At 29.1% G+C, this 24932-nt stretch overlaps 4 protein-coding genes across 5 annotated transcripts; 2 read left to right on the top strand and 2 right to left on the bottom strand.

The window, feature by feature from the left end:
- The first annotated feature begins 310 nt into the window (after positions 1-310).
- On the top strand, positions 311-2434 carry LOC130960956 (uncharacterized protein At2g34160-like). The gene is made up of 5 exons (XM_057886518.1): positions 311-559; positions 717-765; positions 1572-1634; positions 1741-1805; positions 1924-2434. The coding sequence occupies exons 1-5, from the start codon at positions 443-445 to the stop codon at positions 2023-2025; spliced, it is 396 nt and encodes a 131-aa protein (XP_057742501.1). The 5' UTR covers positions 311-442; the 3' UTR covers positions 2026-2434.
- A 4703-nt stretch (positions 2435-7137) lies between these two features.
- On the bottom strand, positions 7138-8905 carry LOC130961185 (expansin-A23-like). The gene is made up of 2 exons (XM_057886930.1): positions 8770-8905; positions 7138-7763 (listed from the first exon to the last, which is right to left on the bottom strand). Exons 1-2 carry the CDS (start codon positions 8903-8905, stop codon positions 7138-7140), a joined length of 762 nt encoding a protein of 253 aa, XP_057742913.1.
- A 5888-nt stretch (positions 8906-14793) lies between these two features.
- LOC130960955 (uncharacterized) lies at positions 14794-18047 on the bottom strand. The gene is made up of 10 exons (XM_057886516.1): positions 17943-18047; positions 17633-17731; positions 17465-17530; positions 17245-17350; positions 16785-16827; positions 16559-16631; positions 15686-15773; positions 15500-15556; positions 15335-15413; positions 14794-15134 (listed from the first exon to the last, which is right to left on the bottom strand). The coding sequence occupies exons 2-10, from the start codon at positions 17701-17703 to the stop codon at positions 15121-15123; spliced, it is 597 nt and encodes a 198-aa protein (XP_057742499.1). The 5' UTR covers positions 17704-17731; positions 17943-18047; the 3' UTR covers positions 14794-15120.
- A 1389-nt stretch (positions 18048-19436) lies between these two features.
- On the top strand, positions 19437-22454 carry LOC130960420 (O-fucosyltransferase 13). 2 transcript variants are annotated; one of them, XM_057885810.1, is made up of 6 exons: positions 19437-19656; positions 20002-20081; positions 20526-20596; positions 20703-20791; positions 20951-21172; positions 21553-22454. In XM_057885810.1, the coding sequence occupies exons 1-6, from the start codon at positions 19520-19522 to the stop codon at positions 22283-22285; spliced, it is 1332 nt and encodes a 443-aa protein (XP_057741793.1). In that variant the 5' UTR covers positions 19437-19519; the 3' UTR covers positions 22286-22454. The 2 variants fall into 2 exon arrangements, with proteins under 2 accessions (XP_057741793.1, XP_057741794.1); XM_057885811.1 differs by having other exon boundaries at positions 19499-19656; positions 20485-20596.
- The last annotated feature ends 2478 nt before the right edge of the window (positions 22455-24932 follow it).

Genomic DNA, 24932 nt, shown 5'->3' with positions numbered 1-24932 from the left:
TTCTAAACTATTCTAAAAAAACAAATTAAATTTAATATTAATTAATTATATTATTATTAAATACATTTAGTAAATAAAAAAAGTTACCACACTAATGCATTACAATAAATTTTTTATTTTTAATTTGAAGCAACAATTCATGTTAAGTTATATAATATAAAAGAGTTAATATGATTAATTAATTAATTAATTAATTAATTAATTAAGAGTATCAATGTTTGGTTTCATGCAGGTTTTTTCGTTGGCGACAACACACTATACTATTTTAAACAAGCAGCAGCATATTGCACTTTTTAAATACTCAGAAAATAAAAAGAATAATTATTTCATCTCAATATATATTGGATTTGGGGGAACGCTTCCATTAAATTAGGGTTTTCATTCTTCTGTACTTTGTAATCTATCTATCTGTTACCGCTTCTTCAGCTCACAGAAAGAGACAATGGAAGCAATCACAGAAGGAGTGAACAACATCAACATCTCCGAATCCCACAAGAAGAATCGCATTCAGGTCTCCAACACCAAAAAACCCCTTTTCTTCTACGTTAATCTCGCCAAGGTATGTATCAATTATCAATTATTTTTTAGGCTAATTTCTTTTTTCTATATAAAGCTGGAAACTTTTGAGGATTTTAGGTTATATTAGTTTATTCGGTATTTATTGATGCTACTATGTATTTATTGTATTTTGTTTCTATATTTTTTTATTTTAACAGAGGTATATGCAACAGCACAATGAGGTTGAGCTTTCTGCTCTAGGAATGGGTAATGTATATTGGAACTTTAATCTGTTTCAACATTTTGGAAATTTCTAATGAGGATTGTTTATTTTGGTTGTTGTGAATTGTGAATTGTGTTTGTAAACTTTGTGTGAGGTTGAGTATTGTGTCAAAATGAATAATGGTACAAATAATGAAACGCTTCATTAAACCAAAGATGTTATGTTTTTGTTAGCACAATGTTTATAATGTTTATCATCTTACATCAAATCCATTCTCTTATATGTTTATTGAAAAGAAAAGGTTTTATTTGCTAGTTCTAATGGTATAATAATGAGTAGATTGTGATTTAAGAATAAAATTTGACACTGAATCTAGATGTTATTCATTTCTCTGATGCATTATCTTGTTATCCCCTCCTTTCATAAACTCGGTATAATAGTTTCTGATTATAGAAGGGTTATGAATGTCTATGCTGCGATATGTGCTCTTTTGTGCTTGTTTTTCCGAAGTCTACTAATAATTCGTAGCAACTAGCATATTTGAGCAAGGATTCACAATGGAACTTGAAAAATCTGTGTAATAGTTGTCAAATTTGGTAAGCTAATTGAAGTATTGGACAGCACTGTGTTTTGGAAATGCAATACTTGTAAAGTTGTTTCACTGTTTTTGGAGTACAACACATTGTTTCCTGGGATGGGAGAATTACATTTCAAAATTAATGTGAGGAATATATGCATGATTTCTTTAGTGATTTATTTATAAGTTGTTCCTTTGTAGTTCAATATTTCTCAACTTGTTTCCGTGATTGCAATTTTGATATTTCTGAATTATTTGCTTTTTTCGCTGCAGCTATTGCCACGGTGGTAACCGTTGCTGAAATATTGAAAAATAATGGGCTTGCTGTTGAAAGGAGTAAGACATTTTATGATTATTGTTGTTGTTGTTGTTGAGGGAAATTGTTCCCCCCTTCCCTCTTTCTTTTGGCTCAAATGATCGAAAAGTTAAATTCATGATGCAGAAATCATGACATCAACTGTCGACATAAAGGATGATTCGAGAGGGAGACCTGTCCAAAAGGCCAAGGTAAGGGTGAAAAAGTCTAAATACAATGCTTGCTGATTTTAGATTATGTTTGTTGTCTTAATCCTTCTGATCTGCTGCATTGATTTCTGACTGCTACATGTGATAAATGGTGTTTTAGATTGAAATATTACTTGGGAAGACTGCAAACTTTGACGAGCTGATGGCTGCTGCGGCTGCCGAAGGTGGCGAAAATGGAGACGTCGAAGAAAACAATGCATAAGGGTTATGGAAATTACTCGTGATTCGGGTGATGACATTTTGTACTCTTTAAAGAATTTCATTTTTGTTGTTAGTTGGTAGAAGACAAGCATAGAATTCATTATATATAATGTGACTTGCAATTTTAAACTCTTAAATTCCTTCATTTCTTTTATCCATATAAAAAGAGTGCCCAGTGTTTTCTTTCTTGGTGGGACTGGTGGGACTAATATATGGAGATGATGCATTGGCCATTTGATTATTTTGGGAAACACATTCATATCTATGCTTTTATGCTCTGGTTGAGAAGCTTGTTGAGAAATTAGAGTTTTGAAGTCCAGATTTATTTTGTATTCGAGTATTAGTTTTTTAATGTATAAACAAAAATTATAGCAAAAGTTATTTTGAAATGGATAGAGTATATTTTTCAAGATGGATCAATGTAATTTACTTTATTAGTAAAAAAGGAAAAAAAAAAGTATTTTCTGAGAAATGCCAAACGGGGATCAACAAAGTGATGACTGAATGAGTATGTTTTTTTTTTGTTATAGCATCATTTTCATTTGTAGCTTTGAATTTTTCATCTAATAATAGTGTCTTCAGACGTAAGTTTTAACTCTTGATTTTGTGACACTCCAAAATTAAACATCTTGAATTGAAATTATTTGATGAATTTAACTTTGACATGGTGGGTTTGATGAATTATGGATCAAAATAATGATTACGATCATAGAAAATAATTTATTACAATTTGTTGAAAAAATAAATTTTCCTACATTTATAAGGCATTGAATACGTCAAAAATTTAACTTTCTATTATTATATTTTGGAAACATAAAAATTTATTATTTTATTTGCTAAAGAAATGTTATTGTCACCTTAACATAACATTACCAAACCAACTGAAATTCTAGCAAGTGTCGGAGGTTCGAATCTCGTTTTATGCATGCAGCAACTTATTGATCAGCGGCAGACCTTTAAATGGAGTTTAGATTTGCGATGGATTAGTCTTTGACCTGTCGGGTTGGGGGATACCGTGAGCAACAAAAAAAAATCATTCTGTTTAAAAAAAATTTCTAAATCAACATAGTTCTAAAAATTATATTTGCCCTCATAAGTTAGCTCAAATTGCCAATTAGAAGGAGCAACATCATCAAACTCCAAGGTTTTCCCATCACTAGTTTTGACCTTAAAAGACAAGCTTTGTCCGACCAAGTTAACCCCCAATAACCAATTTTGTCCCCAACTTTTTGACATGGTAAGCCAGTTAAGATTTGAGCCTTTGATGCTAACACTAGAAACATCACCAGCATTACCAACATTGAACACCAACACAAGCAACCAATAAGGTGTCCCTTTCAACTGAAACTTGACACCACCTTGTTTATGACATGGAACTCTTCTATATAAAACGGAAAATTCTACAATTCTACTGTGCTGAAGGAGGATTCCTTCCTCAGGTGCTGAAGCATCGTGTCAAATTAGTAGGGTGTATCCGTGTATTTTGCATTATAAATGTGACTTTGAACTTTGATAAGTGACAAGCAATGGCTGCAGAAGTTGGACCCACAATAATAGGCTTTGTCTAGTAATTAACCGTAGAAAAATTATAATCATCTAACTAAGACATTTAAAAAAGGGTAGTGCTATGGTGCTGATAGTAATTTTTTTCAATACATGATGAAATGAAGTGGCAAGAAGTAACGGTGGACGCGTGGTTCACCTGTAGCCACAATTGGGGACAACAGCTGATGCACAATAGATGGGTCACAATCATCCGTCAGTTGGAAAAAAAATAGTTGGTGAGGTTTGCAGGATAAATTAATGCATCATTGAAAAATTAATTGATGGTTAAAGGAGATAATCTCTTGTGTCTTTTATTTTTGGGAATGGCCATACTGAACCAAGAAATGCTCTTTTGAACATAACACTCAAATTGGGCCATAAATATAAAGTTCACAAGGAGAATAAGTAATGATAAATATAATAATAATAATAATAATCTTTTATATATATATATATATATATATATATATATATATATATATAAAAGACAACTACGAATTTATTTATAAACTCTAAATACAAATTTTATTTTAATAAATACATTAAAAATTAAAATACATTAAAAAATTGTAATATATGAATTAAAAGAAAAATTTAGTTATAACAAATTTTTTATTTTAATTTATACTAGTTTATTATGTATGTATTCAATTTATACTGAACTTTTTTATTTAAAAAATATGGAGATAATAAAGAGAAAATAAATTAGGACTTCCAGTTATTTTTCAGATTAAATTATCATTTCAACTATAAAAATTTAGAGTATTGATTTTATTTACAGGTAAATTTGTCAATGTTTTGAATTTTTATATATAAAAATTTATTCATCTTTTATAGATACAAAACTAATTTTATTATTTATGAATAAATTTTTATGAATTTTATACTTATTTTTCATAAATATAAAATTAATTTTGTTCATTCATAAAAAATCTTTTATAAATAAAAATAGTAGCTTAAATATGAAAAAAATGCCCTCTGTAAAATTTCTTTTACTTATTTTCTTAAGTGATGTTTTTTATTTAGTAAAAAATCTTAGTAGAAGGGTAATTTTGAAAGGGAAAAAATGTATCTTAGTTACACTATATGAACATTTCATAGGGAAAAACTATACATTTTGAAATTTTAAAAGGTAAACTACGCATTTCATTTCTAAGTATGAAAGCTTAAACTCGTGACTAGCAACAAACGTCACCAACTACATAAGTCAAAGTTTCAAGGAAACAAATTGTAGTCTTTTAAAATAAAATTTTGCAATTTTATTAAATAGATGATGATGATAATATAATTTGATGAGGATGACGATGATTTAAGACAAAGAAATTAAGAGATGATTAGTTATTTAATTAAGAGATGACTAAGGTGGTTGACCACACTCGGATTCAAGTCTCAATGAAGACACTCGATGAAGAATCCTTAAATAGAATGTCTTAGAATGTAGGTGAGTGTGTGTAAGTTATATGACCGAACAAAAAATTTAATTTTGATATTTATTCCGACGTGAAATCATATCCGTCTTTTTAGATAATTATGTATGCGGTTAATAAAAATAAGAGTGAATGTCTTTTTTTGTCTTTAAATATTTGTTCGATAGACTTCGCATCTCCTAATAAATATAAAAATTTAAATCGGTTTCTATCTACTTTGATATATGTACGTTCTAGTCTTTACAACTGATTTTGAGTAGGTCCCTTACTGATAACTTGTCCACATAAATTTTTCCTCCTTCATAATTGAAACAAATCGCTCACTGAACTTTTGTTAAAATACTGCTTCATAAAGATGTGTTATTATCTAGATATCCAAAGTTGTTTAGGATTTTTTTTATTCTTCATTATTTTCATTGTGTGTAGAGTGAAATTAAGGACTTTTCTCCTTAAGAAGACTATGGCTACAGAAATCAAAAACTCTTCTTCACAGACTATAGAGAAAAGCAGTGAAGCTAAAAAGAATTTGTGCTGGAGTCCAACTCTGGGTTCCACTAGGAGTATAGAAAAAAAAGACAAACTATGGGAAGAAAAGATTTGTAGCACCTAGATGTCATTGTGTTACATATGCAATATTATTTGAATTTAACACCGCAGAAAATTTGAACATACTTTTTTTTGGTTGCTCTTGTTTTAAGGTAAAAATTTGTCATTTTTGTTTTGTTTTAGGAGAAAAATCCTTATCTTCACTCTACATATAATGAAGAATAAAAAAAAATTCTAAACAACTATGAATACTCAGATTATAACACCTCTTTATGAAACGCAGTGTTTCAACAAAGGTTTAGAGGGCGATTTGTCTCAATTATAAAGGAGAGAAATCTACTTGGATAAGTTGCTGACACATCAGTAAATGACTCTGATTGCAGATCAAAGTAGATAGGGACTAGGAGCGGACTTAGATAAAATATTAGAGGAGTGTAAAAAATATTTACACAATAAAATAAGACTAAAATAAAATTTTAAAAGGATTAAACTAAAATTTATATATAATTTATATGTAAAAATTTAAAATTAAGGAGGCTATTGCTCCTCTTTTCTACTATATAGTTATAAAAATCGATTTGAGTTTTTATATTTGTTAAGAGATGTCAAATCCATTGAAAAAATAGTTAGAAATCGAAAAAAATATTTATTTTAAAAATAATAATTATTTTTGAGGATGTAATATTATGCGGTTGGATATACGTATAAAGTTAGTGTATCAAAATAAAAGATAAAAGTTGTATCAATAATAATGACAATAGATAAATTATTAGACTTACTCTTTTAATTTAGTTACTAGTTATCTAAGGGGATATGTAAAGAAAAACAATAACTTTCGATTCTTATTGATGTATTATAAGAAAACATATCATCTTTTGATTTTGCTTCCTTATATATACGATCGTATATATAGTAAAATTGCAATTTTGGAAAAAAAAAAAAGAAATTAGAATCGTGCAACAAGATTATTATATTTAAACTGGCGTTGGTAAATTTTTTTGAAAAAAAAGTTTTACAAATAAAAAACCATGCGTTTTCTAAGTCAAATTTTGCTTTCAAAGCTAACAAACTAATATAATTATATATTAATGAAAATTTATTTACGTACTCTTAATATTATATTTATATAAACTAAAATTATTTAAAAAAATAATTTAAAAATTTTTAAACTATTAAAATATATTCTTAGGATAATAGATAAATAAATCATTATTATTGTTTTGTTTGCGAAATAAAATTATTCCATAAATTATACAAGTTCAAATACAAAAAATGAAGCATTGTCACTAGAAACTAAATATAACATTACTAAACCATTTGAGATTCTAAATCAACATAATCCTAAAAATTAGAATAAAACCCAAAATAACTCTGACAATTACCTCAAAAGACAACAAAATTCTTAAAAAAAAAATCCAATTTGACCCCTGATAATTACCTCAAAAGGACAACAAGGTCTCTATACCAAAAAAATTTAGATTTTTTTTTTTTTGCACAGTGACTAATCAGTCCCAAAAAATATCAAAAACCGGATTGAGTAGTTTTTTTTTTTGGGTCTCGTTGTCTTTTCGAGATAATTGGGGTGGATATTTACTCTAAAAATTAAGCTTGCCCTCATAGGTTGATCCAAATTGCCAATGAGAAGGAGCAACATGATGAAATACCAAAGTTTTCCTATCACTAGTTGTGACCTTAAAAGACAAACTTTGTCCAACCAAGTTAACTCCAATTAACCAATTTTGTCCCCAATTTTTTGACATAGTAAGCCATTTACCATTTTGCCCTTTGATGCTAACACTAGAAACATCACCAGCATTACCAACATTGAACACCAACACAAGCAACCAATAAGGTGTCCCTTTCAACTGAAACTTGACACCACCTTGTTTATGGCATGGAACTCTTCTATATAAAACAGGTACAATCCCTGCTCTATATTCTGCCATAGTTGTGAACATCTTCATTGATAAATCAAAGTGCTTATATGGAGGGTTGCACCAATGTCCATCACCTTGTCCATAATTTGGTGGACATAAGTTTGTTACGGTTACTCTTATTGGGCTTGAGCCCTTTTTGCAATAATTCCAATTGGGCTTGTTCACACATTTCATCTCAAAACATGATCCACATGTGTAACCATTGTTGAATAGGGCAGGGCTTACAGCTGTGGTCATAAGACCATACCCTTGCTCAAAGAGATCACCATAGCCGCATGCACCCCCTTCATATTATACAATATAACAATACACATAAATAAAAAGAAAATGATGGTGAAATATTAGGCTATAAAGAGTAAATTATCGTTTTTATCTATAAATTTTTAGAATATTAATGCATTTATTCTAAAATAAAAAAATTAGCTTTGTACTTAAAAAAAAGTTTTTATGTATAGAAATACTCAATTTGTTAATTTTATTCATAATTTTATTAGCGTTCTAAATTTTTATAAATCAAAATAGTAGTTTATTTATTTTTTATAGATACAAAATTATTTTTTTATAAATAAATTTATCAACATTATAAAAATAGTGAATGTTACCATACTTTCTTTAAAATAACATGTAAGTTACTCTATCTGATGTGTCAGATTCTAATTCGATATTTATTTTAAGATATTTGTTATATATTTATTAAAATATTAATTTAAAAATTTTCTTATATTAACTAAATTCTAAACTAAAATATTGATGTGAAAAATTAAAAATAAAAACACAAATTAGTGTCACCGTAAAAATTTTTAATTTGAAAAATTATCGTGTCAAGTAGATCTTTAAATTTAAAAATTTATTCTATACAATTTGGTTTCGAATTATATGAAAAAAAAAGAAAGAAATTGAAACACTTTATATCTTTTTTTTTAAAATAATGTAGTTAGTTTGCAATTATTTTTTATGAAGGTCTGAATTTTTATTTAATTTTTATTAGAAAATAAAGATTTTTTGTGAAAAATAAAAGAGTAATATATAATATTATTTTTTAAATATTTTGTTAAATTTTCAACAAATTTCAATGACCCGAAATCAATTTTTTATTTTTTTATTTTATTAGATAAATTAATCATCCAACAAATTCTACTAAAAATTTAAAATAAATAAACACCCATTAAGATATGACACATCAGAAAAAGTAACTTACATATTATTTTAGAGAAAATAAAATAATATTTACTTATAAAAATTCTAGTTTAAATATGAAAAAGTGTTTTTACAAAATGTTAATGTACTTACCCATGGTTTCTCTACCTTCCATGTCACCATAGAAGGTTGCATTGGCATCAGAATACCAATGATGGAGAATGCCATCAACTGAAATGATGGCTTGGACCAATACCAACAGAGCAATGCTAAAGATGAGTTTAGACATGACAAAGGTGAAAGTTGTATTCTATAATAATGATAATAAAAAATGGTTTGATTCACTCTATTTATTCTGATTATCTAAGAAAGGTGGTATATAAAGAAAAACAATAACTTTTGATTCTTATTGACTTAATATAAGAAACATATATATTTTTTTATTTTGTTTCCTTATATGTCGATCATATATATAGTAAGATAGCATTTTCGACCCGTGAATCAAGATTATTATATTTAGTTTATTAGTGGAACAATAGTATGTTCAAAATTTAATTTATTATAATTGATTCTAATATAAATAAAAGATTGTTAAAAATAAATGATATAATCACAATTTAATTTATTATATATCAAATAATTTATTATTACGAGTATAATAATCCGTACCATGTATATGATAAAATTGAAATTATAGTTTTAAGTTGTTTTGTTAAAATTAATTTAAATTATAATTATTTGATTAATAAAAAAATAGCATGTTATGCGTTGTTTAATTTTTTAATCTAGTGTTAAGTGTCATAACTCTAATGTAGTTATTAATCGTTTTTATTCATCTACTCTGATGGCGAGCACGTGACGATGTGACAGTTGGGTGGAGATGGCGAGCACGTGACGGCGCAACGGGTTTGTTCTTTATGTCATTGAGTGGCGGCTAGGTTTGTTCACTTATTTGGATTTAGGATTATTTGTGGGCTTGCAGCTAATTGGTTGTAACAGGTGGCAGTTAAACCCCAATTAAGATGAGTTTCATGATCCTAGTCAAAGAAAGAGAAGAATTGCTAGGTAGATTTATAAAAGTAGGTGAGATAGTTAAATGATGGGTGGATTAGGAAATTTTTTCATATGATTGTGTTTGGAGCTGGGTTAAATGGGTTGTGCCAGTGTTTATGTTTGTAATATCTATTTAGTTTAATTTTTATTTTTATCATATGTTATATTTAATTTTAAAATATTTATTTAATACACTATATGCAGTGACGAACTCAGAAAATTTTAGAAATGAGGTCAAAAATATATACACTCAAAATAAATTTTGTTAAATATTATTAATTATACGAAGATATAAAAATTAAAAATAATTATGAATATTTTTATTCTTAAAATACTATTCATTATATAAAATTTATAAAAAAAAATATTTTTAAAACTTTAACTTAAAATATTTTAATTAAATTATAGATAACTGGTTATCTTAACTAATTTTTTTATACACATTTTTAATAATAAAAGACTGAATCAATTAGTACATTAGTGGCTAATGATCGATACATTAGTATTTATAATTTGAAACTAGAGTTATATATAAATACTAGAAAAATTAAATCTGTATATAAATAATATGTTTATATAAAATAATAGAAATTTAATTTACAATTTTTTTCTTTTTTTATTTTTAAAATAATTAAATTTGTTATGTATTTTTTTTGTTTAATTTTGATATAATGTTAGATAAAAGATTTTATTTACCTATTTACTTATGTATTGTAATTAAAATATTTTTCATTACTATTTTTAAAAATAAAAAATATATTCTAAATTAGTAAATTAATCAATTCATTTTAAAATTTTATATACAATATAGGTATATATAATAGAATGAAAAATAAAAAATAAGTAATAAGAATGAATAAATTTAAAATAAAATAAAATATATAAAATTATGAAGAGAATAAAATATTAGATTAATACCTAAACTATAATTGTTTAAATTAAAATTTGCAATTGAAAATATCAAAAAGAGAAACAATGAAATTGAAAGATACATAGAGTCATAGAGAGCTCTATAAAAAAAATAAAGAATTTGAAATTTACTTTTTGATGAAGAGAAGATGACTACTGGACAAAAAATAAAAAAAAAGGTTGAAAATATAAAAATAAGAAGAGGTTTTAAGGAATTAAAGAAGTGACGGCACAAAAATTAAATTTGATTAGGTTAAATAATAGTCAAAATAATAGAGAAATAAAAAAGTAAATTTGAAATGGAAAAGTCTAGGGGGCCAGCAATTTTGTTAAATTTTGGCCAGCATATAACCAGCAAAGAAAAGTAAGTCATTGGATGAAATCTCACACTATTAAAATAATCATTGATGGCTATAAATTACAAAAGTTGCTGGCCCCTAGCACTTCTCATTTGAAATTTTAGCCAATTAAATTTAATTTATTTGTAGTGGGGTCATTTAAAATTTAAAGTGAGAATACATTATATATAACTATTTTTAAAAAAAAAAACTTGAAAATCATGTGGGGCAAATGCCTCCTCGTTGCTATAACTCCGTTTCTGACTATGTACTAATACTAAGAGTATTTTTTAAAAAGATATATACGTAAAAATATATATAATATGATTACAGATATAACATAAACAAATATATTAAATAAAATATTAAACCAATATGCATACCAATGCATTTGTTTAATTTTGTAAATTAGAGAATAAGTATATATTCAGTTCCTTGGTAATCACGTAGATAATTAATTAATTGGGTTGCAAATTAATTCCATAGTGTGCACCTTATTTTTTTCATTTCTAAATAAAAGCGAAAATTAAGAGAAATAAGTAGTAATATATCATAAAAAGGATAAAATATTTTGCAAATGAATATATAATTGTTACAAAATAAAATTTCGTTGTGAAAGATTAAAATTTTACATACGCAAATCATGAAGATCAACCACAATGCAATGGCCATTTCTCCTTGTTTTTGACCATGATATGAGCTCATTTTCTGGTCAAGAGTCTAATACCATCTAATTAAAAAAAATGAAATAAAAGTATCAAATTAAAGACAAATAAATGAATAATATAATAAATTACTTATAAATTAAAGAGATTTTATCAATTTATTTTATACTAAATGATAAAATTAACAATATATTAATAAAAGGATATACTTTTAAAAAAGTCACAATACAATTTTAATTTTGCATAAAAAAATAATTTTGTGTAGATTAATACAAATTAATTATGTACCAAATAAGTTTAACTGTTTATTTGTTTGTTTTAATATATTAGCATGAGCAAAAAAATTGAAATGATTGTTAGAAGTTTTATGATTATCGACCGTATTTACTATACGTGACTCCTTCTTAAAAGTTATTCTACACACGTGTGCAGTTGAAAGATAAATTTCGCTTGATTTCTTAATCACAAAATTTGAGAAGACATAGACCATTTCCTTGATCAGTTCATTCTCAAACATCTTTGTCAAATAACTCTTAATTGAACAATGAATTTTATCACTGTAAAACAAATTAAATATAAAAGATATTAGCACTTATAATCCTGTTAAAAATATTTATAAACTGGACCTAGTATCACTTGAAAAAATCATGAAAAATAATCAACTAAATTTATCATCCATTAGAAAGAACCATTTCTATGTAAGTCATCTTTCTCTTGTCAAATTTGGATGAGACTTTTCATAACTTTATAATTCTTTTCTTTATTTTCCAAATTTTTTCATCGCATAATCTACTAGAGATAATATTATTGATAGAATCGTAGCTAGCAGCTATTATGTATTAAAAATTGTGAATCAATTACATGACACTTTGAGACTAGTTAAATTAGCAGCTGACAGAGAGGATAGAGTGGTGTGAAAGTTTGATAGACAATGTGTATTTTTCACTAATTCATTTGTGCAGGTATTGTAGGAGGAAACGCTTTCGGTAGACGTAACCAGTTTTAGTTTCACCAAGACCATCTGGAAAGGACTAGTTCCTCCAAGGGTGGAGCTGCTTGTTTGGTTTGCCTTAGTAGGGAGGGTGAATACAAAAGAGAGATTGTGTCGGCTTGGGATAGTTAATAATGAGGATAATATGTGCGCCCTATGTAATACGGATGTAGAAAATGTCCATCATTTATTCCTTGCATGTGAGTTTTCTTGGCAGGTATGGTGCGCTTGGTTATCTACTCTTGACAGGAATTGGTGCGTCCCGAGTACTTTGAAGGACCATTTTTAAAGCTGGATAGGCGCGACTTGTAGAAAGGAGGAGCGCAAAAAATAGTATATATCCTTCTTTGCTATAGTTTGAAACATCTGGATTGAAAAAAATATGAGGATATTTCAGAATAAAGCCAAAGAGGTAGAAGTTGTTAACTTGACTAGCATTAGTTATCAGGAGTGGAGGAGGGAGGATCCCTTTTGTTGATGGCAGTGCCGAAGATGACAAGGGGATTGTTTAGCTTGCAAAGTTGTTGGGTGGGTACTTTTCATTTCTAGTTTCTTTTGGTTTCTATCCTTTGCTCCACTTGTGTGTTGAGCTCTTTTCGTTCAAAAAAAAAAAAAAGAGAAAATATGTCTGAATTATGAATCCCCTAAATGATAAATAATTGTAAGGCATCACTATTATTCAGTGTGTATATATATATATATATATACACACTAGTTGTACACGATAATTAGGCAATATTTTTAATGGAAACACTTGCTACAATTAGGTAAAAATTATACTATTATATTTTATTAATCTTTATGATTAATTTAATGAAGATACTTACTCAAAATATATATATATATATATATTATATATATATATATATATATATTATATAGTTAAAAAAGAAAAAAAAAGATACAATACTAAATAAATAAATAATTGTCAAATAATATAGAGTAAAAATTTTGTATTTTATAAAGAATGATATAATTTTCAATGTATTCATCATATAAAATAAATAAGTTAAATTTATTATCAAAATTTAAACACAACTAAGAATATTATTAGACGTGTAAAAATTTTAATAAATATTATTGTTGATTTATTCATACCCAATTATTAATTATTTTATTATTTATTTATAATAATTTTACACAGTTAATTAAAATAATTGTCATATCAAAAATAATATTTATTATTTGTAGTTTTTTAGTTTAGCTATTTTTTTCCTTAATTATACTGAAAGCAAATAAAAATAGAACTAAAAATAACTTAAAAATCGAAAAAAAAAAGAAACTTCGTATTCAAAAATTTAAAAATAACATATTAAAGAAAAATAATCGTAATTGATAAATTGAGGCAACAATTTAAATTTAAATTAATCTAAAACTAATTTAATCAAATACCAATATTAGAACTAAATTACTTAAATAATATTTAATCTATTCTAGTTCTTAGACAAGTATAGATTAGGATCATTCTCGTAACGACAACCAATTAAAACAACATCATAAGTTTGAACATTTAAAATTTGTGCAAATTCAGACCATCCCCTTGTTAAATAAGCTTCATCATCCGCTATATATCCATGCAACGCGATAAGGTATAAAATTATCACATTAACCTTTATTCCTCTCAATGGCATTACATTGATGCAAAAGAAAGCCGATAATTTCTGAAAAAAAAATTACAATATGTTATAAAATTATTTTAATCACGAAAAGTTTAAAATAAAAAAATTTGAATATATTACCAATCGTTGAAATTGCATCTCTGAGTTTGACACAAATTTACCTAAACTGAACTTAAATTGAAAAAATTCAATCTCATTATGTGCTTCACTTTGAAGATTTTCGGGCAGACGTAAAAAAACATAGAGGGGATAGAGCCTACAAAGCTCCGTGAAAACAATTCCTCAATAAAAAATCGAACTCCTTCCAAGAAAATTAATTTTACCCACATTCTATTAGGTTGGTCATGATATATAAGTAGATCCAACTATTCTTCAGTGACTTACCTCAAACGTTAGAGACAAAAACGATACTTTACTCAATATAAATTTAAATTATTCTCGGCAGTAGAATTATCAAAAAAGTCATTGATAATCCGTCAATTTAGTTTGAATTCTATAATTACTATGACCAAATTAAATAGAGCTTTGGTCAAAGAATAATGTGTAAGATAGAACTATTCAAGAGTTAAAAGAGACGTATCTCAACATTAACAAATTCTTGATGAAGTTTATATACTATTGCTATCATCCATTTTCTCATACAATTTGTAAAGCTTATACCGGAGAATTTCAACTTTACGATTTCTAATCTTCAGCGAGTGATTTAACGAAGAACACTGGAGTATGTGAGACATTAGGTTTAACCCACATATATTAACAAAATTTGATAACATATATCTATGAAATTAAACTAGGAAAATTTCATGAAACAATCTAACAGTGTACATGCCAAGCTTCTCGAATTCCATGCTGCTAGAAAAGGATCAAAACTGTAACAAGATCTAGCATGAATTATCAGTATACAGAGCTTTGCCATTTCTGTCACTCCATCATATTCTTGGTGCTGTATTAAGAATCATAGTTCAGATCGTTCAGTACCAAATATGAAAATAAAAATAAAAATAAAAATAAAGGGTTAGATTCGTTTCTATTTTATTTCCTATGTAGTACATTTTATTTTCAAAATTTTATGAGGGAAAAGGCAAAAACAAAAATGAAAACAGAAAATAAATTATATTGTGTTGTATATATAATAGTGTTTACCTCCACCCATAGTTGCTTCAGGTAAGCGCTCAATCGAGTACTGGCGTTTCGTGATGTACATTATTGGCACACCAGGAATCTGCAATAGACAAACCAACTTCATGAATCACACAATTGCATTCAGAAGCAACGCAAGCAAAGCAAAAAAGAGACTAATGACTTTACCTTCCGGATCCTCCTCTTCAAGTCCCGATCACAAGTTGCAACAATGTAGCACTTATTCTGCTTACAAGAAAATGGTTTGTGTAAATAAATTGGGATGAAAAGAAATTAACAGTTGTCTGCGAAACATTTTTAACAGATACTTGAAAACAAACAAAAGTATCACACATAATTAAAATAGAACCACACCCGAGTAACTCTATCAACAATACAGTCATCAGCATAGGTCCCTTTATGAGTACAGAGTATTCTCTCAAATCGTGGATCCTTTGCAATCCTGTCATGTACAAAAATAAAAACTTGTATATAAGAAGCTGAATATAGTAATAATTTATCAACAAAAAGGAAAGAAAAGAAAAAAAAAACAGCTACACTCTAGCCCTTGTAAGATTTGTATCCAAACACGTTATACCTTAAAATATACTAAGAAGCTGAAACTATTATAATCATTTATCATAAAAAGAAAATGAGAAGAAAAGTAAAACTACACCTTGGACCTAGTAAGATCTGTATTCAAACAAGTTATACCTTAAATTATAGTCTTTTGAGGACTCATTAAGGTGTCAAAATGTACATCTTCCGGGTACGTTTACTTTTAAAAAAAAATGTTGTTTCTCTTTCATCTAAATCAAAGAAATGGCCTATCAAAGAAATATGACCAATAGTAGCATAAGCAAGCAAGCTAGAGGCTGAGAACTACAATGTTTCAAAGGGGGAAAAATCACCGAGTCCCGTTATTTCTTCAACCTAAACCTGTGTCGTTTTAAGAGATGTTTCGAGCAATGTGATTTAATCTATTTGAATTAGAGCTTCAATATGTCTCTTTCAATTTCAAACAAAATTGATAAATGAGTAAAATTTCAAGTGGTATATCTACTTTTCTTTTGAAAAGTTAGGTATTTCAGAGGAGCAATGGTCTGTTTCTTTGTCAACCAAAGTTTTAATAAAGGACATGGTGATGATGAAGGTTTGCAAAAACAGAGACTATATATATATCCATCACAAGCATATGAAGATATAGCCACATAATCAACTATATAAGGCACAACACAAAACATCTACCTTAGAGCAACACGATATTTCTGCCCTAACTTCTCAAGCTCTGCCATCACACAATCCGTGATACAAGGAGTGCCTGAAAATCCAAAACACCAATAGACCACGGGTAAGAAGATAACGTGGGATTGGAATTAATGTGTTCACAGCCCAATAGGGGAAAAGAATCTTATAATCTTGGCAAAGCTATGATGGCATGAACTTAGGTAAGTAACCATTGCTTCTAACTCACATTTTGCATATAAACACTTCAGCATTTCCTTCTCCAGCTCCAACTGCATAAACAAGGCCAAAGATTTGTGAGCGACCAACTAGGAAACTTAACACGAAAATTATACATTTGATAGTAATTGATTTTAATTCCCTCACATATTAACAAGGTTACATGTTAGAATGACGACAGAATCATGACTATCATCATCAAATCATGGTCACAAACATCTACATATCACACAAATACGAACAAAGTAGTCCATGACAAGAAATGCCACCAAGTTATAAGGTTACACACATTTGGAAAAAGAGACAAGAAAGACGTCTTTCCTGAGAAATATGACAGTAGGTATATATATATATATATATATATATATATATATATATATATATATATATATATTAATTTTTATTATGTTCTACCCACATTGAACTTCATTCAAATAAAAAATAAAAAATTCAAAGTTAAGCACACTCACTTTATTTTGGATGGAGAAATTGATGAAGTTGGTATCTATTAGAACACGATAAGGGGGTCCCAATGCAGTATTGTATTCAAAGAAAAGTGCTGAAGAATAGCGAGGCCTAAATGAAGCAAATTCGGACCATGGGTTATGGAAAACAGTAGTCAAAATAGATAAAAAAAAAAAAAAAACATTAAAAAGAAAGAGATAACTGATAGTCCTCATGAAGCCTTACACGTTTCTGGGTAGCTTTTCCTTGTCATGATCCTTCTTTCTTGGGTCCAAAACCTCCTGCTTGTAGCTGAATCCCAATATTCCAATATATGAATTAAAACAAAGGACTTAAAATTGAGCTAAACCAAACAAAATAGGAAATTTAGAAAACGAAAATAGAAAAACTCACCTTTTGATAGCTTTAGTGGTAATAACCTTCTTCCTCACAGCAAATTTAGGTCCTTTTTTAGCTTTACCCATTTTGTATCTATAAGGATTATGAAAAAACCTAGCACAGCATAAAAAACCTTGTTGCTTTAAGTATATGGCAGTATATATTCAACTTCTGAGGTAAAATATTACAATAATATACATCAAGCAAAACATCAAACACATGGTGTGCAGCTTTTATACCACTTTATATGAAAAAACAAAATCACAATAACGGCAAAAGATGACACAGAGAAGATATTAAACATCAAGAGAAATCATGGCCGTACCGGAAATTCGCAGCTTGGAGGGTGAAGAGAGCGTGCCGCCACTACGAGTGTCTTCTCTTTTTCTCTTTTCTGTTCTGTTTTTGAGTGACGAATATGGAAGCTGAAAATAATGGCAAATTGGCAATAGTAGTGCCGACAAGAAATACTTAACCTAGATAAAAAAAATTTAACTTTTTTTTATATCTTAAATTTAATATTATTTATAAAGAATATTTATCATTTTGATTAATTTCATATTATTATCAGTATTAACTAAATTTAGCAAATAAAAGAATAAGTTAGTATACTCTAATGCATCTAATAACTTTTTAATTTTTAAGTCAAAGAAACACTTCATGTTAATTTATATAAAAGAATTATTATGATTAATTAATTGAGAGTAAACATAAAATGTTTGATTTGATGCAATTTCAATACTTTATAATTTTTAAATACTCAAAAAAAAATTCCATCTCAATAAACTTGTTAAAAGAGTAATACAAATAAAATATAAAGTACTAAGTTGGTCCTTACGTTTGGGCGTAATCCTGTTTTGGTCTTTAAGGTTTAAAGTGTCCTATTTGAATTCAAAAAAGTTTCATTTAGCTTCAATTTAGGGTCAAAGATAAATAATTAACGAAATATCCTGTATGACAGCAGTATAAAAATAAGGTCGATAATTTGGAGAATAAGTACAAGCTCTAGACGCACAAAATCAACTGTGGATGTATCAATATATTTATTTATCATTTTTTATAATTAAAATAAAATATTTTCTATAAAACTTAAAAAATGTTAAATACATGTATTGATGCATCCACAGTTGATTTTGTGCCTCTGGAACTTGTACTTATTCTCCAAATTATTGACATTGTTCTTATACTGCTGTCATATAGGACATTTCCTTAGTTATTTATCTTTGACCTCACGGTGGGATTAAATTGAAGTTAAATAAAACCTTTTTGATTCAAATAAAATACTTTAAGGACCAAAATAGGATTACGCCCAAATGTATGGACCAATTCAGTACTTTACTCAAAAAAAACAATACACTTAAAGTCTTAATAGTTTTATTATTCTATTACTGTTCAATTTTTGATAATGTAATTTTAAACAATAAAAAGGTATATTATTCCCAAAAAAAGAAAAATATATAAACTTAAATATAAATAATGTGTTTGTTTGTGTGTTATTATTTTGATAAAAAAGATTTTTTTTAATGTATTTGACAAACTTCTAATAGTAAAAATAAAAACACTAAAAAAAATATCTTTTTTAAAAAGTTATAATTTATATTTTTTAAAAAAAATTATTAAAAAAATAATTTTTTATATAATAAATTAACAAAAAAATACTTTTATATTATTATATTTAAACATAATTAATAAATAAAAAAATATTTTACATTGATATCTCTAAATATAAAATTATTTTTATTTTTTTATTTTAAAAAAAAAATAATTCTGAAAAAAAATCTTTACTTGTAACTTCCAAACAAGCCCTATGAATAGAAGAAGAAGATCTATGAGCTATGAGCTGTGCCATTCTCGCGGATCAAATCACAAAAATCGAAATCACTTGGTTTTTTGTGAAATGAAATGTTCGTTTTCTCAGTGAAACCTGTCTTCAGCATTCTCGTCGCCACGCTCTCACTCCTCATTCTTTTCGCACTTCTATCCCCTCCTTCTTCTTCCCCTTTTTCCCAAATTCCTCTTTCTGGGAAACCACCACTACTGTAAGTTCATTGATCTTCAATCCCTTCGATTTTTTCATTTATTTTTGCCTAATCAACTATGAAGTTTTGAACTTAGCAACTGGGTATAATCAATTTGGAATATGGCATATTTTTGGCTTTTGGCCACAGCTTCCACACTTCCCATTTTGTTTATTTAGTTGTTTATGTTAGGTCTGCCATAAAGTTTTGAACTTGCCAAATGGGTATTTTTCAATTTTGGGCAGTGTTCATTATCCAAAAGGAATTTTGTGGCATAAGGTTTTGTTGTTATTGTTGTTTAATTTCTGGTTAGTGGTTACTGATCTGAGAATTGGTGTTTCTGTGTGTATATGTGTGTGACTGCAGAGGGGAGGTGGATATATGGAGTGTTCGGAGATTAGTAGAGTGGAGACCTTGCAATTGGTGGCTACAAGGGCATCAAACAGGTACTTAATGTTTATAATCAAATGATATTTGTTTCCATGAGGTTTCTGCTTGGAGGTTAAAAGTTTGTTATTTCCATTAATCTGTTGGAGGAACTAGATTCATTCAGTGAAATGAGTTTTAGCTTGATTTCGCATTCATAATATAGTGTTAGTCCCATAGCTTGAAATTGTTTGGACTTTGGAATGAGAGTACTTGTATAGGAGGAGTTCATTAAAATAAAATAAATAGGAATTTAGGGCTTTGTTTTGGAATTTGAATGTTGTAGAAGTGTTGTGGTGGAAAAGTCAAGAATTATGATTTTTGATAGTAGAGTTACAAAGGACAGGAATAGGGTCAAGCTGGGTCGGGTTGCGGATTGGCTTTTTATTTTTCTGAATCAACCTTAATTGGCTTTCATTGCAGACAACTGCTTTCGTTTTTTGTTTATTCTTGAAATGGTGCAGCTCTACCATTAGAAACCAATGGATATATAAGAGTGGATTGCTATGGGGGCCTCAATCAGATGCGAAGAGATGTGAGTGCTTGAAGATACTCTTGAATTTCAACTTCAGATCTTTAGAAACTGTTTGAAACAATTTTGCTTCTTTCTTTAAATTGAGATAAATTTGCAACGGTTGCAGTTCTGTGATGGTGTGGGCATTGCTCGTCTTTTAAATGCAACCCTTGTCCTGCCAAAGTTTGAAGTGGCTTCATATTGGAATGAATCAAGGTAACCTTCAATTTATGTGAGGTTGTTTTAATTCCCCAATTTTTTATTTAGAAATGATATGTTGGCCGGTAAATTGCTATTATTTAATCGATGGTATTTGAAGTTACGACATACCATGTGTCTAGTCATGCTGAATTGACTTACTTGATTCAATAACAGTGGCTTTGCAGATGTGTATGATGTAGACTACTTCATTGAACAAATGAGTGGCTTTGTCAAAGTTGTCAAACAGTTACCACCGGAGATTGCTTCAAAAGAACCTGTTCACGTGGATTGTAGCAAACGGAAAGGCCAATTTGATTATATTGAAAGTGTTCTTCCATCCCTATTAGAACATAAATACATTTCAATCACACCAGCAGCGTCTCAAAGAAGGGACAGGTATGACCATGCTTTTAAAAGAAAAAAAGTTTAACTGCTTTTAAAATAAAAGACACTTGGGATATTTGCTGACTCAGAATTTCAGTGTGACTTGGGTTAGGTTTTGCTTCCATGTATTCTTATTTGTCTTCAATTTTTTAGAGGGGTACTTCACTTTGTTATGGCAATACTAATAATGAGAAAATTCTTATCATTAACTTTAGTGTGGGATTAATTCCTGAACACCTCATCATTGTCCATGATCAAAATCATTGACTATGTTCTATGGGATAAGTAATACGGTTAAAGTGGCAAGAATAATTCAATCAGAGTGTAATATTTTCCAATTTCATTCACTTTAGTAAATTTGGTAGCACTTTGATATTCTCATAACTTTGCAGATACCCTTTGTATGCAAAAGCTGCTCTGTGTCAAGCTTGTTACAAGGCACTGCGTCTCACCAGATCCTTGGAAACGAAAGCCTCTCAGCTTCTGGATGCGATACCTAAACCCTTTATGTCCCTTCATCTTCGATTTGAGCCTGACATGGTTGCGTACAGCCAGTGCCAGTATCCAGGGCTTTCACCTACCTCCATGAAAGCCATAGAAGCAGCTCAAATAGACCGAAAACCATGGACTGGAGAATTAGCCCGGATATGGTGGTTACGTGGGAAATGTCCTCTTACACCTAATGAGACAGCTTTAATACTTAAATCACTTTCTATCTCACCAACCACAAATATATACCTTGCAGCCGGAGATGGGTTGATGGAAATCGAAGGCTTAACAGATGTCTACACCAATATATTTACCAAGGCTAGCCTTCTTAGTGGTGAAGACTTCATGAACATGCATGGCAATACAAAAGCTGCTTTGGATTATTATGTTTCCATCAATAGTGATTCTTATGTAGCTACATATTTTGGGAACATGGATAAGATGGTTTCGGCGATGAGAGCTTTCAAAGGATTGTACAAGACCCTATTCTTGAGCCGAAAAGGCTTTGCGGAGCTCACGTCGAAGGGTCTGGAGGGAAAGGAGTTGATGCAAGAACTATGGAAGCTTCACAGAGATGATTTTGTCAATGGAAGAGGCTCTGCTCTGCCTGAATGTTTCTGTGAATTTAAGTTGTGACTTTGAGCCTTTAATTCATTAATTTCCTTTTCTGGCATATTAATTTAATTTTGATGCATATGCAATTGCTTTTGCCTAGCTTTCCACAAAGGCATACCATAGTTTCTGTAAACTAACTGATTCCTGTGTACTTGTTATTTTTTCATTGAGAAAAAATCATATCACTAAATGTTACTTTGGTCAAGCTTTGTTTAACCAAACTCAATCAAATGATCTGTGTTTTTTGGATAGATAGATATCAAGAATCCATCTATACAGTCTGAATAATTTTAACAAACCACCCTTTAGACTTTGTTCTCTTTATTATGATAGACATCTTTCCCTCTAATACCTAATTTGGTGTGAATAGATAGATCCATATCTTGTATTCTACCGCTTTTTAATTTTCATATGACGCCGTTGGTGGAGTAGGCCACACATATGGCATGCATGTGAGCTTTATCGGTGGTGTCAGGCCAACTGAAATCGGAGGGTGCGACAGGGAGAAGGGAAAACGGACAGTCCGATTTGCAGTTTTCCACCAATTAATATTAGTCAAATTAAAAAACACGAGTTCATTTTCAACAAAATTCAAAATCTGCCTCCAACCAACTCGGACCGTCCGATTGGTTTCCTAACAAAGGAATCGGACGGTCCGATTTTTCCCTGCCATTGTTCAGAAATTTCTGTCTCGTGTTTAACACTATTGCATTCCATAACCAAACACAACTCACACACTGCTGGCATATTGAAAAAAATGAGCTGTATTCTAAATTTTTCTAAAATGAGAAAACCGATAAAGAAAAAATAATTTTATATTATATTACTAGTCTCCTTGCTTTAAATATTTTTTCATTCATATTAGGATACAAAATTACAAAAGAGAAATTAATTAAAAATAAACGCATTTGGATCCTCTAAATTTTAAATTTGTTCTTTAGAAGGTAAAGTGTGATATTCTACCTTTAAATAATTTCTCTCTCATATTTATTCTTAGTCCCACTTATAAAATAAATGGTAAGAGATCACAATTTACTCTCTAAAGTGAAATTCAGAGAATTCAAATCCAAAATAAACAATAAACCAACCCAAATTTTTTCTCCCATTGGATAGGCCCTCAATTTGAGGTTTACAAGTCTTTACATTTTTTTGCCTCCACATGGTTGCTTGGCATATTTAATTACAATAAAAATTTACATGCAGTTGTTTTGTGTAAAGTTAATAGTTAATAATTGTTAAATAGTTTCGAGTAAAGTTAATAATTAATAATTGTTAAATAGTTAATAATTGTTAAATGATAATTTAGTTAAATTTATTAAATCGTCTAATGATTTTCAACAATAAATTTCACACGAAAATAATTACACATAAAAAATTTTAATTATGTCTTATTTTTTTAAAACGATAAAAAGAATTTACTAATATTTTAAAAATATTTTATGATTAAAAAATAATTTATTCAAATACATTAAAGAGTAAATTACCAATTATGCCCTCGAATTTGTAAAACGCTGACAAAAATAACCCTAATATTTGATAACGACAATCATACCCTCGAAAAATTTAAAAATGCTACAAATCTGACCATCCGTGAGGAGAACCCTTCTCCGTTTAATGGAGCTTGGTGATGTGTCAAACGGAAGTCCAACGTGGCCTCCGTATTAGACTTCTCAATCCCTTTTCTTCCTGTATCCCTAATTTATGAAATCCTAATTGGCCAATTCAAATGAAATGACTAAATTAACCTTTAGTGAAAGACCATATTTAACTAAGACTATGTTGGACGCGCAAAACTGAAGAGTTTCTTGGTGGTAGTCTCTGTTTGTCTTCGTCTGTTGTCGCTTTATATCTGTCTCTTGGATTTGGTAACGTCACATGCAGTGTCACGTTTGGCGTTGATACGGAGTAAAGAAATCGTCGTGGAACAACGAAGATTTCGGTAAGCATTTTATGTTTCCGTTGTTCTTATTATCAGTCATTTGGGGTTTGAATATGGAGGTATGATGATGGTGTTTTGATGTGTTGTGTTAGTTGATTATGACTTTTGTGATGACTTTTGTCAGATGGCTATGCATATCACATTTGTTTATCACCATCAGGGTTGGTTAGAGAAAGATGCGGATGGTGTGGGTGGTTCAGTGAGTATCATCGAAAGGGTGCACGTTGATACATGTAATCTATTCCTTGTGGAAGGCTTGTTTCTAGATTTAGGTTATACTAGGTATAATGAAGTTTATTGGTTGGAGCCAGGGAAGGATTTAGGTAACGGGTTACGGGTGCTCAGGAGGGATGCCGATGTGGTTAAGTTATGTGAAGCTGCATTGAGGAATGAAAACAGGGTCCACTTGTATTTTGAGCATCCAGTTGATGCGGATCCAGAGTATGTTGATGAGGCTGAGGTTATTGGTAACGAAGAAGTTGAGATTCCTCGTTTAGTAGATAAGCAAATTCATCACCAGGAACCCTAACAAAATGAAGAGGATGAAGGATATGAAAATACAGAAGTAGAGGGAGATCCTTCAGAAAATCAAGCAAATCATCAAGATGATCCCCCACAACAGAAGAAGCAAGAGCAAGAAGAGGATGATGATCCCCCACAATACGAGGAGCAAGAGCAAAAAGAGGATGAACCAACGTTGAACAAAGGGGGGTATGATGCTGCGTTGCC

This window comes from Arachis stenosperma, chromosome 2 (assembly GCF_014773155.1).
Source record: "Arachis stenosperma cultivar V10309 chromosome 2, arast.V10309.gnm1.PFL2, whole genome shotgun sequence".
NCBI classification, from domain to species: Eukaryota; Viridiplantae; Streptophyta; class Magnoliopsida; order Fabales; family Fabaceae; genus Arachis; species Arachis stenosperma.
This window is presented reverse-complemented; position numbering and strand designations above follow the sequence as displayed.

Coding starts and splice junctions, on each gene's coding strand:
- LOC130960955 (XM_057886516.1), bottom strand. CDS start 17,703: ATGGGTAAAGCTAAAAAAGGACCTAAATTTGCTGTGAGGAAGAAGGTT. Junction 16,632..16,784: donor GAAGTGTTTATATGCAAAAT/GTGAGTTAGAAG, acceptor TTGGATTTTCAG/GCACTCCTTGTATCACGGAT. Junction 15,774..16,558: donor AAATATCGTGTTGCTCTAAG/GTAGATGTTTTG, acceptor TGTACATGACAG/GATTGCAAAGGATCCACGAT.
- LOC130960956 (XM_057886518.1), top strand. CDS start 443: ATGGAAGCAATCACAGAAGGAGTGAACAACATCAACATCTCCGAATCC. Junction 560..716: donor TCTACGTTAATCTCGCCAAG/GTATGTATCAAT, acceptor TTATTTTAACAG/AGGTATATGCAACAGCACAA. Junction 1,635..1,740: donor TGGGCTTGCTGTTGAAAGGA/GTAAGACATTTT, acceptor TTCATGATGCAG/AAATCATGACATCAACTGTC.
- LOC130961185 (XM_057886930.1), bottom strand. CDS start 8,905: ATGTCTAAACTCATCTTTAGCATTGCTCTGTTGGTATTGGTCCAAGCC. Junction 7,764..8,769: donor GGAAGGTAGAGAAACCATGG/GTAAGTACATTA, acceptor TATAATATGAAG/GGGGTGCATGCGGCTATGGT.
- LOC130960420 (XM_057885810.1), top strand. CDS start 19,520: ATGTTCGTTTTCTCAGTGAAACCTGTCTTCAGCATTCTCGTCGCCACG. Junction 20,082..20,525: donor GCTACAAGGGCATCAAACAG/GTACTTAATGTT, acceptor GAAATGGTGCAG/CTCTACCATTAGAAACCAAT. Junction 20,597..20,702: donor TCAATCAGATGCGAAGAGAT/GTGAGTGCTTGA, acceptor CAACGGTTGCAG/TTCTGTGATGGTGTGGGCAT.